General features: G+C 29.7%; 1 protein-coding gene across 1 annotated transcript; it reads right to left on the reverse strand.

Moving 5' to 3' along the window:
* Window positions 1-351: 351 nt before the first annotated feature.
* On the reverse strand, window positions 352-3963 carry LOC136203859 (uncharacterized). The gene is made up of 3 exons (XM_065995084.1): window positions 3128-3963; window positions 481-590; window positions 352-365 (listed from the first exon to the last, which is right to left on the reverse strand). Exons 1-3 carry the CDS (start codon window positions 3961-3963, stop codon window positions 352-354), a joined length of 960 nt encoding a protein of 319 aa, XP_065851156.1.
* Window positions 3964-14784: the final 10821 nt, after the last annotated feature.

Consider the following 14784-nt stretch of genomic DNA (forward strand, 5'->3'; position numbering starts at 1 on the left):
CTTCATACTATGCAAAATCTCAAAGGCAATCATGACATTATCTGTAATAGCTCGGCCTTGGATAAAAGCAGACCGTCCTTCAGAAATTATGTCAGGAAGGATTAATTTAAGTCTATTGGCAAGTACTTTTGAGATAATTTTGTAGGCAACATTATATAATGCAATTGGCCTAAGATCCTTCATCGATTCAGGGATAGCACATTTCGGAATTAATGCAATAATAGTGCCATTAAACTTTGGCAGAAAAAAGCCCCTATCCAACCACAACAGAGCTTCCTGAAACAAATCCTCCCCAACCACATGCCAAATTTTTTGAAAAAAGCCGGATCGAAACCATCTGGACCCGGTGAGTTATCGGGATGCATCTGAAATAAAGCATGTCGAAATTAATCAATATGAAAAGCCTTCGTGAGCTGTTGATTCATGTCCAAAGATACGCAAGGTTTAACTAATCCAATCGACTCCCCCAATAATTATTACCTTCCGAAAAGATTGATGTAAAATAGTCCAAGCCAAGTTTTCCTAAATCAGCAGGGTCTGATACCCACACCCCAAGATCATTCTTTAATTTCCTAACCATATTCTGCGATCTACAACCATTGGCAAAAGTATGAAAAAACTTCGAATTAACATCCCCCTCTTATAGCCAAAAAATCTTTGAGCGTTATCTCCAATGATCCTCCTCTTGGACTAATAACGAAACCAACTCCGCTTTAGTTTGTTCGAACTGAGCCAACCCTCCTATCGATGAATCACTCCGAAGTTGATCCAGCTTTTCATGACACCTTGCAACAACTCTACGGAAATGGATATTTAACAATCTGCCCCACTGATCAATTACCCGACTAAGTTCCAACAGCTTCTCCGTAAACAATACACCATCCCCCACTCTCTAATTTTCCGCAGTCAAACCCGCCAACTCAGATTCTCTAAGCCATTTATTCTTAAACATGAAATTAATTAGGAGGGAAATGTTGAACATTTTGATCCGAAGTTTGAAGCACTATATGAGAAACTGTTTGAGTTTATCGACGAGCTTATTTGAAAGGTCTGTTGTGACAGTTAATAACTGTCAAACTAGTATTTTCAAAATTTCGGTAATGTAGGACCAAATATATACAATTTCGTACGCGAGGACTAAATCTGCACTTCCCTTGAAGCGCCAGAGTTAAATTTTCTCTCATATCGTGTTTTTTTCTTTCAATGAACATTAATCCTATTTTTTTAATGTCATATTTTTTTGCATTTTAATATTTTTCATTTTTTTTTGCTTTTTTTTCGTTTTTCATGTTTTTTCCCAATTTCCGTTTTTCATGTTTTTTCAGTTTATCATGTTTATTTTCACTTTTCCATTTTTCCTTTTTTAAATTTTTATTCATATTTTTTTCCTTTTTTCATTTTGTGGTTTTTCCATTTTCAAGCACAAGCACATCACTGTAAGATTAAAAAAAAACAATAAAGCCAAATCTACACGGCAATGAATATTGGCTTTGGCGTTTATTTTTCATTTTGTCCATTTTCCCAATTTCCTGTTTTTTTTTTTTTTTTTTTGCTATTTTCATTTTTTTTTTGTTTTTCGTGTTTTTATCGCTTTCACAGTTTTATGTTTTTCATGTTTTTCCTATTAACTTTTTTTCACGTTTTTCACTTTTTACTATTCTCATTTTTCCATTTTTCACTTTTTTACTTCGTGTTACTTTTGTTTTCCATTTCATTTTTTTTCGGTTTTGTCCTTTTTTCGCGTTTTTACCGTGTTTAGGTTTTTTTTTTTTGTTTTTATAATGCTTTCGCATTTTTACCATTTTTCACTTTTTAATGTTTTTTGAATTTTAATCATTTTCACGGGCTTTCAAGCTATAGTTGGATCGAACCGGAAAAAAAGAAGCAAATTCGAGAGGTAAGAAAAAGGTTAGGAAAATATTTTCCTTTTTTGGAAATTGCAATATATTTTCCTCACTTTCTTATATTTTTTTATGTTGACTAATACGATGTTTTCTATTGACTTATTTTCCTAAGCGGACAAGAAGATCGGGTAAATATTTTCTTGTATAATATTTCTAGGCGAACAAACATGACCTTAATTTTCACCATCCAGTTTAATTTAGATTTGAGCAGGGAGAGATCCCCAAAAGGATAGAAAAATATTATAGATAACATTATATATCATTATAAGTCTTTAAGCTTGTATGGTTTTAAGGAACATCTGATTAATTACAATTTTTTCCAGATTAAACTCTTAAATTTTTAATATAGTTAGTAATTTTCAATTTCACACACATTGAAACCCTTACGACTTCGTTACCAAAGCCATATTAGTTACCAGTCAAGAAGTGAGAAAATTATAAAGATAATGTGACATTTAAAGAGAAAGATTTGAAATGACGAGAGGCTTTAAATATGCCTTTTTTCTTGTAAGAGTAAAAAGACGAGCATGCATTTAAAGATACTGTTTGTTATAGATTAGTTATATAATTGGTTAATGTAAGTAATTTGACTCATATTTTTTTATTAGTGTTTTTTTTATAAAGGATGATCTGATACACTACGTGTTCTCGCTAAGCGAGGGTTTGGGGAGGAGTCCCACCACAAGGATATATTGGGGTATGTCTTCCCTTGCCAATTCTTTAGCAAGACGCCACTTGAACCCGTAATTCAAATGGTCTTGTTGAAAGTCAAAAACACAAAGATATACATATTTAAAGATTTTTTTTTATGTGGCAAGTAGTAAATTCGTCACTAAAAATTTACTACTTGTTGTGAACGATTTATCCTGTTGATTTATTAGCCACGAACGTCTTATATTTAGTGGCAATTTTATTTTCCCCCACAAACGTTTTCGCCACTAAAAATTCCTTAAGTGTTAACCTATTTCTTAACATCTTATTATGTTTAAGAACATAATTTTGCTGAAAATTAGTTTGTATTAAAGATAAGAAAATATAAAGTTACAACAAGATAAAACAACCATCACTTAAGACAAAACTGACTATAGTCATTTGCAATAGTTTTCAAAACCATATTTTTACAAGAACAGAAAAATGGACTTTCTAGCATAGAACAACATTATTACTAATTGAAACATTATTTCTTGATTCATAATAGAACATACAGATGATCACAATCTTACTCTATTCGTTCATACTTGCGAGCCCAAATGTGTTTCCCATTGATCCTAAACTTTGCTATATTTTGGCCATTCATGATTTTATCAACTGATCCAATAGAACCTAGAATCATTTTTGCAGATAAAGGATGTCCATTTCCTGGCACTTGTTCTTGCATCTTAATATCAAAAACTGGCTCACGATTGAACTTAGTAAAAAAATCTTCCACTTCCTCTTTGGTCATTGGGAAACCCCTGGAAAAGGTTAGAAGAATGGTACGGTCATCTTCAGAGACAGGTTTAGAAGGATCCCAGCCGCATAATCCGCCTAAAGGGATGTTAAAAACTGTTGGTCTTGGCACAATGCTCACACCCCCAAACACTGGATGAGGGAAACCCGGAATGGCTAGCGGTTGGCTTGAGCTTGATGATCCTGAACTTTCCTTGTGTAAAACAATTTCCAATATATCTGTGAAAATCCAAGAACAAACTGTGTTAAGGAAATTCTTGACTCCATTGATCGCGGAAAACTTGTTGTGATGAAACATTTGTAAAGAAATATTTTTGTCCATAACACCAGCCATGAGAGGGAGTTCTCCATCGGAGAGGAAAGGTACTGTGTTTGATTCAAGACATTCGAGGCATAAAGCGGTCTCGTCTGCAAGGGCATGCATAACAAAGTGATCTTCGTAGTGGACGAGCTTCATAACAATGTTTGGATAGCCTTTTGATTCTAGCCATAGCCATACAGCCATGATTAGTAGAGACTCTGCAGGTTCTCGAACCAAAACCATTCGAGAGAATACCTCTCGATCCATAGCATGATAGGCATGAAGCTCCTCTAATGTAATTGAACCCATTCAACTTACAGAAACTTAAAGAAGAATTATGATAATCACAAACTTAGAGAAGAATTATGATAACCAGAAGGTGTTTATATAATCATTTTGTAACTTCCTGCTAATTCTGTACAGCTGCATGAGTGGGCAAAATGACAAAAATTCACACACATTTTTGGTAGTCATCTTTAGCCATAGCTGTGTATGACTGGACTTGCAATTCTTTGGTAGCCATATTGCCTTATTTTCTCTGTTTACTGCCATAATATGGTATGAACACAACCTTATGAGTGGCACTTATTTTGGGTTATATCTGTTTTTACTGGCATGGTTAATTTTCTGTGTTTATTCAATATTACTTATTCCTTATACCTATTCTTCAATTTATAATTGTATTTTACCCTCTCGGAAATCCCTAATCGTTTCTCTAGCCAATTTCTCAAATTCTATAAATTTTGGCGCATCCATAATTTATATCGTAAAAAAACGTGAAAATAGAAAAATGGGGAAACCGTTAAAAAAATGTAAAAATGCGAAAAATATGAAACACGAAAAATGTGAAAATGTTACAAACATGAGAATATGAAGAAAAAAACGCGAAAAACATGAAAACACAAACGCGAAAAACACAAAAACGCAAAAAAGAGAGCAAACACACGGAAAAACACAAAATAGGAATAACGCGAAAAAGTGACAAAACACGAAATATACAAAAACGTGAAAAATACGAAAAATGTGAAAACGTGAAAAATGCTAAAACGCAAAAACATGGCGATACGTGAAAACGAGATAAACACGAAAACGTGAAAAAAATATGAAAAATATGAAAAAACGTGAATAACAAGAAAAGGTAACAAAATACAAAAAATACAAGAACGCGAAAAAAAAAACGAAAACCCAATAAAGGGAAAAACCGAAAAAACTAAAACACGAAAAAAATGAAAAAACCACACAATAACGTGATAACACGAAAACATGACAAAATACGAAAATCTGAACAAACACGAAAAATAAAAAACCTTAAAAACACGAAAACCCGTAAAAAATACCAAAAACTAGAAAATATGAACGTTATAAGTGCATATTTTTCACATTTTTGTGTTTTTAACGCTTTTTCACGTTTTCGTGTTTTTCGCCTTTTTTGACATTTTTCGCTTTTTTTCAAATTTTTGTATTTTTCCACTTGTTATGTTTTCACGTTTTCGTGTTTTTAACAAATTTTCATTTTTTTATGTGTTTTTACACGTTTTTATGTTTTTTCAGGTTTTCGTGTTTTTAACGTTTTTTACATTTTCGTGTTTTCCATATCTTTTCACGTTTTTTGTATTTTTTTTTGCATTTTCTTGTTTTCATGGATTTTTTCTACAATTTTTTCCTTGCGTTTTCACAAATTTCCAAGTCTCTACATTTTTTGTGTTTTATCATTTGCATATTTTTTGTGTGTTTTTTCATGTTTTGCGTATTTTTTGTGTTATCTCATTTATATGTTTTTTACGTTTTCACCATTTTCCACATCTTTTTTTTTATGTTTTTACAATTTTTCCGTTTTTTCCATTTTTAATGTTTTTTTTCTATTTTTCGTGTTTTTTTCCGCCTTTCATGTTTCTCATGTTTCTGTTTTTTATACATTTTTTAAAATAATATATATTAAATATTTGAACAATTTATAGTAATAATTAAAATTTTAAAAGAAATAAGAAATTACATTTGAGGATAATGTTGTCTTTTGAATAAAAAAAATTATCTATTCCATTCTATCTTATTCCAACAACTATACATAGAAATAATTATTTCTAAGAAATATCTATTTCATTCTTTGTTATTCTATTCCTTTGGAATAACTACGAACCAAACGGTACCTAGAGGGTTTAAATAAATATGGAAGTTGAAGTAGCACCATTGGAATATAAAAAAAAACACTTTTTTTAGACTAAACCCGATGTGGTTGAAGATCAAGATATTTGGTTTTTTAGAAATATGATCTATTGGCAAATCGGTGAATTCAGTCAAGTTGCAAAGCGTCGGTTTTATTGCGATTCCGGACTCTATTTTGAAAATTTTAGGTATTTAGGTATTTTTTTAGTTTTCCATGTTTCTTTAGGATTTTGTCACCAATTTCGATTCATGTTTCCTTTTCTATTTCGAATTCTATTGCCTTTAGGATTCTTTTTACCTATTTAAAGACTTGCTCTCTCTTGTGTTGATGAGATTATTATTAATGTATATGTGAGTTTCAATTTTCGAAAGTTCTTGAAAATTTTGAAAGTTTCTATTAGGACATTCGTGTGTTGAATAAACTTTTAGCAACAAAATTGATTTGTATTGTTGAAATTATTTTGTATTGCTCCGGCCATGCCAAAAACCTTCTCCTTAGGTGGAATCTCAAGTGTTATCGGTGGGTTCGGTGTGAACTACAAGTATCCTTATTAAGGAAAAAATTTATATGCTCGGTGCATCATATCATCCATTTTACCTGACTAGTAATTTGATTTCACATTATTATTTTAGGGATTTTCTATAAATAATCAAGGGTGTTGTTATACACAGCCTCAAATTCCCACCCCTAGCCCCGTGAAAGGACGAAAATGCCCTTTCATGGGTTAAGGGTGGGAAAATGCTATTTTTTTTTGCTCTCCCGACACGCGGGCGTGTGGCTATCACGCCTCACCGTGTGGTCGGGCGTGATAGCTACACGCCCGACCACAAGGTGAGGCGTGGGGCTATCACGTCCGACCACACGGTGAGGCGTGGGGCTATCACGTCCGACCTCACGGTGAGGCGTGATAGCCACACGCTAGAGTGTCGGGAGGACAAAAAAAAATAGTCCGCTATTGAATTAAACCCGTAAATACTTGTTACGTAAAAAAAATTAGTCTACTGTTGAATTAAACCCGTAAAAAAATTAGTCTGCTATTGAATTAACAAAATAAAAATTTAACAAAATAAAGATTTAGTTAAACTAAATTAAACAAACAAAAAATTACAAAAATTTAATTAAATTTAACTAAAAATCTACAAAATTAATCTAAAAATTTAACATATAAATTATAATCAAATTAATATCAAAATTTCACATATAAATTAAACCCAAATTAATCTAAACATTTAAAAATTTAATTAAAATGTAAATATAATTTTTTTTTTTAAATTTCAAAAACCCCTCGGGCTTATGAACATCACGAACGAACCATAGGTCGGGCGTATGAACATCACGTCCGACCTACGGTTCCGGCGTATGAATATCACGTCCGACCTATGGTGCGGGCATAAGGCTATCACGCCCGAACCACAGGTCAGGCGTGATATTCATACGCCGGAACCGTAGGTTGGGCGTGATGTTCATACGCCCGACTGCGATTCCAGCGTTTTTGAAAAATCGCCCACAGATTCCATTTTTAAGCTTAAATCAAAAAACAAAAACGGTAAATCTTGTCATTTTCGCTTTTCCTTTACGGCGGTTGTTACGCTCCATGTTTTGGTTCACAAATTAGTCCGGATTTGATCAAAGAGTGTGTAGGGTATTTGAGAGGTTTTGTGTTTTTTCAAATTTTAGGTAAAGGGTAGTTCGATCTTTTCACGGGGCTAGGGGTGGGAATTCATGGCTGGATATAGTAATTCACATAATCAATTAATACGATACACAATATTAATATTTTATTATTTAAGGTGTAAATTGACATTAAATAATTGGTCCACTACACATTCGTTTTGCCAATGTTTTTAATGCCAAGCATCTTATTCCATTTACCGGTGATTCCTCTAATGATGACACTTCGAGGGAAAATTATGTTAAACCAGGGGAGAATGATGAAGTGGAGGAATTAGATTGTAGGTTCTTGGACAAATTTCATTATGACTTTGCGACTTTCGGATTTTCTATTTTCAGACCCAATTTTTCTATGTTGGGAAATATATTATGCAGTAGAATATTTAAAATTTTATAAACTATTTTCCTAATCCGAGAAAATTATAACGTCGTTATCATGTAATAATAATTAAAATAGTTCAAAAATTATACACGATTTACCTATTTGAAGCAATCTACTGTTGACTTAGCGTACCACAGAAGTTTGAACGAACAGTCAACGAATAAGTACAGAGAAGCTTGATCAACTTTGATGAAGCAACCAAGTGTAAGTTGCCTCTAACGGTAATTTATACAAATGTTAAACGAAAAACAAAATCCAAATACAAACTATTTAATTTTCGTTTGAGTAATTAGGAGAGAATATTATAGAGTATATAGTACGTGTTGATGAGTATTGGTGAGTACGCTAATTGTTTAGGCTCTTTGTGGTATTATAAGTAAGTCATACCGAGTTTAACTTTATCAGTTTAAAGCTTATGTGATGATTCAATGACTCGCATGGGAGTCGAACCTGAGTCTATCATTTAACAAGTGAGGTTGATACAATAGATAACAAAATTATTAACATGCAGTCAAACTCGGATATATTGCTTGGAGGTAATTATTCTAACGGAGCGTTTGGTATTCTATTGGGATAGAGATAAGGATAAAGGTTGGGATAGGGATAAAATGGTTGGGATAAAGATAAAAATAATAGTCGAGAATTATTATTCAATATTTGGTACGTGGGATAAGGATAGGGATAGGGATAAAATAATACATTTTACTATTTTAACCTTATTTAAACTACATACTTTTTTCTACCAAAAAAAAAAAAAAAAAAACTACATACTTTTAATTTGATGGATAAGACAGACTTTTTCATCCTATTAAAATCGCAGGAGCTTATCTCACCTCCTTATACCACCCCCCCTCTTGGGTATAGGATTTGAGGGATAAGAGGCTTATCCCTCGTCTGTCTCACTTTTCTATCTCACAAACAAACACGGGATAACTTATCTCGTGTTTTTTATCCCTATCCCACCTCCTATATCTCTCCTAACAAACACTCCGTAAACGTTTTACATTACATTCAGGGCCGGCTCAAATGGGAGTTTCCCCAGGCCTTATATTTCCTTTTACTCCATCTTCTTCTTCCTACGTATTTCTTTTTTCCTGAAGAGACCTTCTTTATTACGCCTGGTCTCATTTTTTTTCTTTCAAGACCCACCTACACTAATAGCAAAAATATATACAGACACTTCGCTATAAAAAAAAATAAAAAAAATAGTAAAAAACTAAAGGAAAAAATACAAAATAATCATAAAACATTTTAATAATAAATACTTAAACTTTTATAAATTATTCACAGTTTATGAACTAAAATTTGCAATTTGATTTAAAGTGTTATTTAGTCCATGATTTATTTTTAATTTAGTCGATTTATTATTTAGTCATGTTTGACTCCTAAACTATTTTAATTGGTGAAATTTTACTCAATTTTGATGGAGACTTAACTAAATCGTTATGTAGTGATGTTTTGACATATTCCGTGATACGTCACACGTTTTAAAGTTTATTTGACATATATTTTCTTATTAAAAAATAATTAATTAGATTAAAACAAGAAAAACAAATAAAAACAAGTCTAATTGTCAAGATATCGCCACGTGTAACAATAATAACAATTCTATCAAGCCTCCATCCAAATTGGAAATTGGGTAAAATTTCACCAATTGTGAAAGGTAATCGACCAAATGACAAAATTTTGGGCAGAACGAGGGCCAGATGACAAAAATTTGGATAATTGAGGACTAAATAATGGTTTAAATCTTGTATTAATAATAAAGGCACGACTTAACCAATCTCTAATTACCAAGATAAATTCTTCTTTTTCTCTCCACATAATCTTGTAATTAGATTCGAGTTCAACCGTCCAAGATTAATTTCTAGGAATTAGTACTTTATCGTTTGGTTGTTGCTTTCATAACTGATGAGAAGATTAAATTTAAATGAAAAAAAAAAGTACAAAATTGTTTAGGGCCTCTAAAATACTGGAGATGCCCCTGATTACATTGTAATATATATTAATATTTTAACAGAGAAGTTAATTATTATAACTTTTCTAAACCATGCATATATCATTGAGATATTTTCCGCTCTTCTTTAGTAATGTATTCAGTGAAAATTGAATTTGAGATATTTTTTTACAAAGTCGGGTTTTTTTGGTTCAATATGTAAGTATCATCATGTGCTCTATTATTATATAATTTATATATTTTACGTAATTATTTATTATATAAATATAAAAAGAAATGATAATCATATTAAACGAGTTGTGGTCAATTGGTTGTTTCTATAAATTATATTGTCGTGTTAGAAATTGACAATTCGTATTAGTAACGTTGAATGCTAAAACGGATATTATAGCAGTTATTAGCAGTTTCCAAGTAATACTAGATGGTTTGTATATCTTATTCATTGTGAAATTAATTAATAGATTGTAATACTATGGAAAGACATAAAGTAATGGTATAATGTATATTAATAAATAAATTGTTCCGATAGTCATTAAAGTTTGGTAATTCTTTTAGAAAGGTCACTCAAGTTGGTAAATTTTTATAAAGTAGCTCAAATATTGTCAATTTTCTAAATCTAAAATTTATAGAATTTGGGTTAATTTATAAAAATTTGTCAACTTAAAGGACTGAGTTGATACTTAAAATTCACTTGAACTAAAATTTAGTTATTAAACCATGCCACATATACCATGCCACATATATTTGTATTATATATAATTTATAAAATAATTTCAAATTAATTATATATCTATATATTTAATATATATATATTATTTATTTATTACATCATCCGGTCCGACTAATCCGAGTTATCTGATCCGACCAAATGACCCATGACCCAGTTATAAATCTGGTTTGATGTCCGGTCCGATTTTGATAACATTAAACTAAATTGATCATGACAAGGGTTTATTGCGATCTAATTTTAATGGAGTCATACCAACCAATTATGTATAAAAAAAATATTAAAATATTGATGTGACAAAAAATATAATTATATACTAACTAAATTTCAAGTTGGATAAAAAATGTGATTTTTTAAATTTTTAAATTTTGGATGTGTTTTGTATATACCACGTTTCTCTGTGTCAGTTATAAAAACTAAATATATTTAGAATGACACTTAATTAATAAAAAAAAAGTGTCTTCTATTGACGTTCTCTAACAAAAATTGTCTTTTATACGCATCAAAATTTCAAGTAAATTTTTATATATAAATCGTATAAAATAATTTTATTAAAATTAAATATAAATTTTAATGATTTTACTAAAATGAATTAAAGTTTTGTAACTTTTACCCAATAAATCATATCATTGCATTGGGTTGTATTGTGTATTATTAAGAGATAATAGTGTTCATATAAATTCCAACTGATTAAATTAATTTGGTTACTGATGGTTAGATTTAAGTTTATTAGATTTAAAATTTTAAATGATTTTAATTTTTACTGTAAAATATTAATAAATTTAAATTTAATGGTTATTGACCAAATCAATTTAATCATTCAGGACCCGTATAAATACTACTAATTAACAGATTAGTTTATCTAATAGGGGAGGGATCAAGTGAGAACTCACCTTAGGTGAGAACCACCCAAAACTACGTAGTTTTGAGTAGGAAAATTAAGAAAAAATGCTACTGCTTATTAGGGAGTTCGAACCTAAGACCTGTTCATCTACACTCCATGTTGCTTACCACTAAACCAATTGCTCTTTTTATATATTATTTCGCGCGCTGATTAATATATCATCTCCCTTTTAGCTTCTATTGTTTTTTTTGTTTAATATTTGACGCATGCACTTATTAATATCGATTAAATATGCATAATAATGAATTATTAATAGAAAAAAGGAAATGTGCATAATAATGAATTATTAATTGAAAAAAACAGAAATGTGCATAATAATGAATTATTAATAAAAAAATCCAAGAACATGCTCTAATTTCTTATTTATTTAATTTCTTTATATTTTTGTAATTTATGTTACATAGGAAAATATATTTTTTTAAACATACGTTAGGACATATATTTTAACTTTTAAAACACGAACTATGAAGTTTAGAACGTACGACATATTTTTTAGAACATACGTTTTGTTTTTTAGAACATGTGTTATGTTTTTTCGAACATGAGTTATAAATTATATTATAGAACAAATGAAAAAACGATCCAGATATCTACTGATTTTTTAGAACATTATACTTAATTTTTAGAACATAAACAATATATTTTTTAAAACATACGTTATAACATATATTTTAACTTTTAAAACACGAACTATGAAGTTAGAACGTACGACATATTTTTTAGAACATACGTTATGTTTTTTAGAACACGTGTTATGTTTTTTCGAACATGAGTTATAAATTATATTATAGAACAAGTGAAAAAACGATCGAAATATCTACTGATTTTTTTAGAACATTATACTTAATTTTTGGAACACAAACTATATATTTTTTAAAACAAACGTTAGAACATATATTTTAACTTTTAAAACACGAACTATGAAGTTTAGAACGTACGACATATTTTTTAGAACATACGTTATGTTTTTTAGAACACGTATTATGTTTTTTCGAACATGAGTTATAAATTATATTATAGAACAAATGAAAAACCGATCGAGATATCTACTGGTTTTTTTAGAACATTATACTTAATTTTTAGAACACAAAATATAAACTTTAGAACATGCGTTATGTTTTTTAGAACATACGTTATGTTATTTAGAATATGAGTGTTATAAATTATATTATAGAACAAATGTAAAAATGGTCCATATATTTACTACTTTTTTAAACATTATACTTAATTTTTAGAACACAAATTATAAAGTTTAGAATATATGTAACAATATTTAGAACATCGTCCTTAACATTTTAAAATATAAATTACAAAAATATAGAGAAATTAAATAAATAAGAAATTAGAGCATGTTTTTGCATTTTTTTCTATTAATAATTCATTATTATGCATATTTCTTTTTTTATTAATAATTTATTATTATGCACATTTAATTGATATTAATAAGTGCATGCATCAAATATTAAACAATTGAAGCTAAAAGGGTCGTAATATATTAAGCAGCGCGACACATAGTACACAAAAAAGACAATTAGCTCAGTGGTAAGTAATGTGGAGTATAAATGCAGTTTATTTATTTATTTATCCGTAGAAGCGAGAAGTTATAGCTCAATTATATAAATTTAAAAATAATTATCCATTATTATTAAATCAACATTATAAAAGTAGACCTACTCTTACCTAAACTTTTTCACAACAAAAAAAAAAATCAACAATATAAAAGGAAGGAAATATCTACATCGATGTATTTCTTTTTTTGTTCTGAACACCTTGAGTAGGTGTAGCATCGGTGGATTTAGGTAGAATTGAAAATGAAGCAAAATAGAAATGGAAACTACAAACCTATTTGGTTTATTTGTTGTTTGTTGTTAGAAAAATAGAGATTCCTGTTATTGGAAAAACTAATTTTCATTTATAAAAGACAAATAACAGTTCCCTAACCAAACACCTAAAATTCTTATTTTTAATATGAAAATGCAAAAAGAAATAAAATATAGTAAACAAACACTACTTAGATGATGAATACTCGCCCTTGAAAATGAAGGCGTTTAAAATAGGACAAGCAGAGTTTAATGCAGGAGGAAAAAACAACATAAAAATGGTCTAAATTGCCACAATAACCCTAAAACAACAAATTCAAAAAATCTTCTTCACAAAAAAAAATTTAAAAAATAATCATAAAATTTTTTTTTTGCTTTAAACTTATTCGGGATATTGAAAATTTTATTAATAGAAATTAGAATTGTATAGTTATTATATTATAACTAGCGTGAACCCCGTGCAATGCACGGGATGCCTTATAATATTCTGGTGTCAAAAAAAAAAATCAAACTATGACTTAAAATTATAGCAATCAATAAATTTTAAATTTATAAAAAAATTACATATTATATAATCTATCCATATCACAACAATTTAAAACTAAAATGATCTATACATTACATATTGTTTAAATTCCAATGTTCAATTGTGTTTTGCTTCTGATTATAGGATGTTTTCAGCATTTTGTCAAAAGTTCACATAACATATAAATAACTAAAACTAAAATAATTCACAGCATTTGACATAAAAATCAATATTTCATTTCTTATACAAATAAAAGTAATTCTTGGTACGGTACAATTAAATTGGTTAAAACTGATAAATTGTAGAAATAAACTAAATTACTAACAAACTCAAAACCACAAAAAAAAAGTAAGTAACACACAAACAGTTAAAACTCATATTGAAATAGTAAAAGAAGAAGAAAAATCATTACATTACCTCGTGTCTTTAGAAATAAAATTGGAGATTAGTTTACTGTATGTGCTAGCATTTGAAAACCAAACATTAATAGGGAAGAATACTGATGAATCTGTTGGTGGCACAACAAACTCCATCCACGGCCAACAAAGTTAGCAAAATACATGAGTGTAAGTTTTATATTCTATATCAAGAATTGACCACTCCAGCGTAGTCATATCTGCAGATTTGAAGAGACAAATAATATCACTTCTTGCTTCATCAGAGATGAAACTGTGTAAAATACTTGAATAGCAGAGTTAACTGAATCATGTACGTTATGAAAGTTTCACTGACAGAAATTGTAGAGAGTTCAGAACACTTCTTCTCCCGTCTCTATTGCAATGTATCCATCTCCTGAACACGTGCAATCCAAACTTTCAGTTGTTCCTCCTTCAAGAATATGGTCTCCTAGTCAGCCCTATGCTGAAAGATAAAATCAATATTAGAGCATTTATTTCAAATAATAGAGATAAAATATATTCTTGCTCAACTGCTTTTTAAAATAAAAAAATTGAACAATGTTCTCATTTCAAGTGTGAGG

Source organism: Euphorbia lathyris, chromosome 8 (genome assembly GCF_963576675.1).
Source record: "Euphorbia lathyris chromosome 8, ddEupLath1.1, whole genome shotgun sequence".
NCBI classification, from domain to species: Eukaryota; Viridiplantae; Streptophyta; class Magnoliopsida; order Malpighiales; family Euphorbiaceae; genus Euphorbia; species Euphorbia lathyris.

Bases quoted from the DNA above. Each gene is read 5' to 3' on its own strand.
- LOC136203859 (XM_065995084.1), bottom strand. From the start codon at position 3,963: ATGGGTTCAATTACATTAGAGGAGCTTCATGCCTATCATGCTATGGAT. The intron at 591-3,127 runs GTAAGATTGTGA...CAATGGTTGTAG, and splicing joins CGCAAGTATGAACGAATAGA to ATCGCAGAATATGGTTAGGA.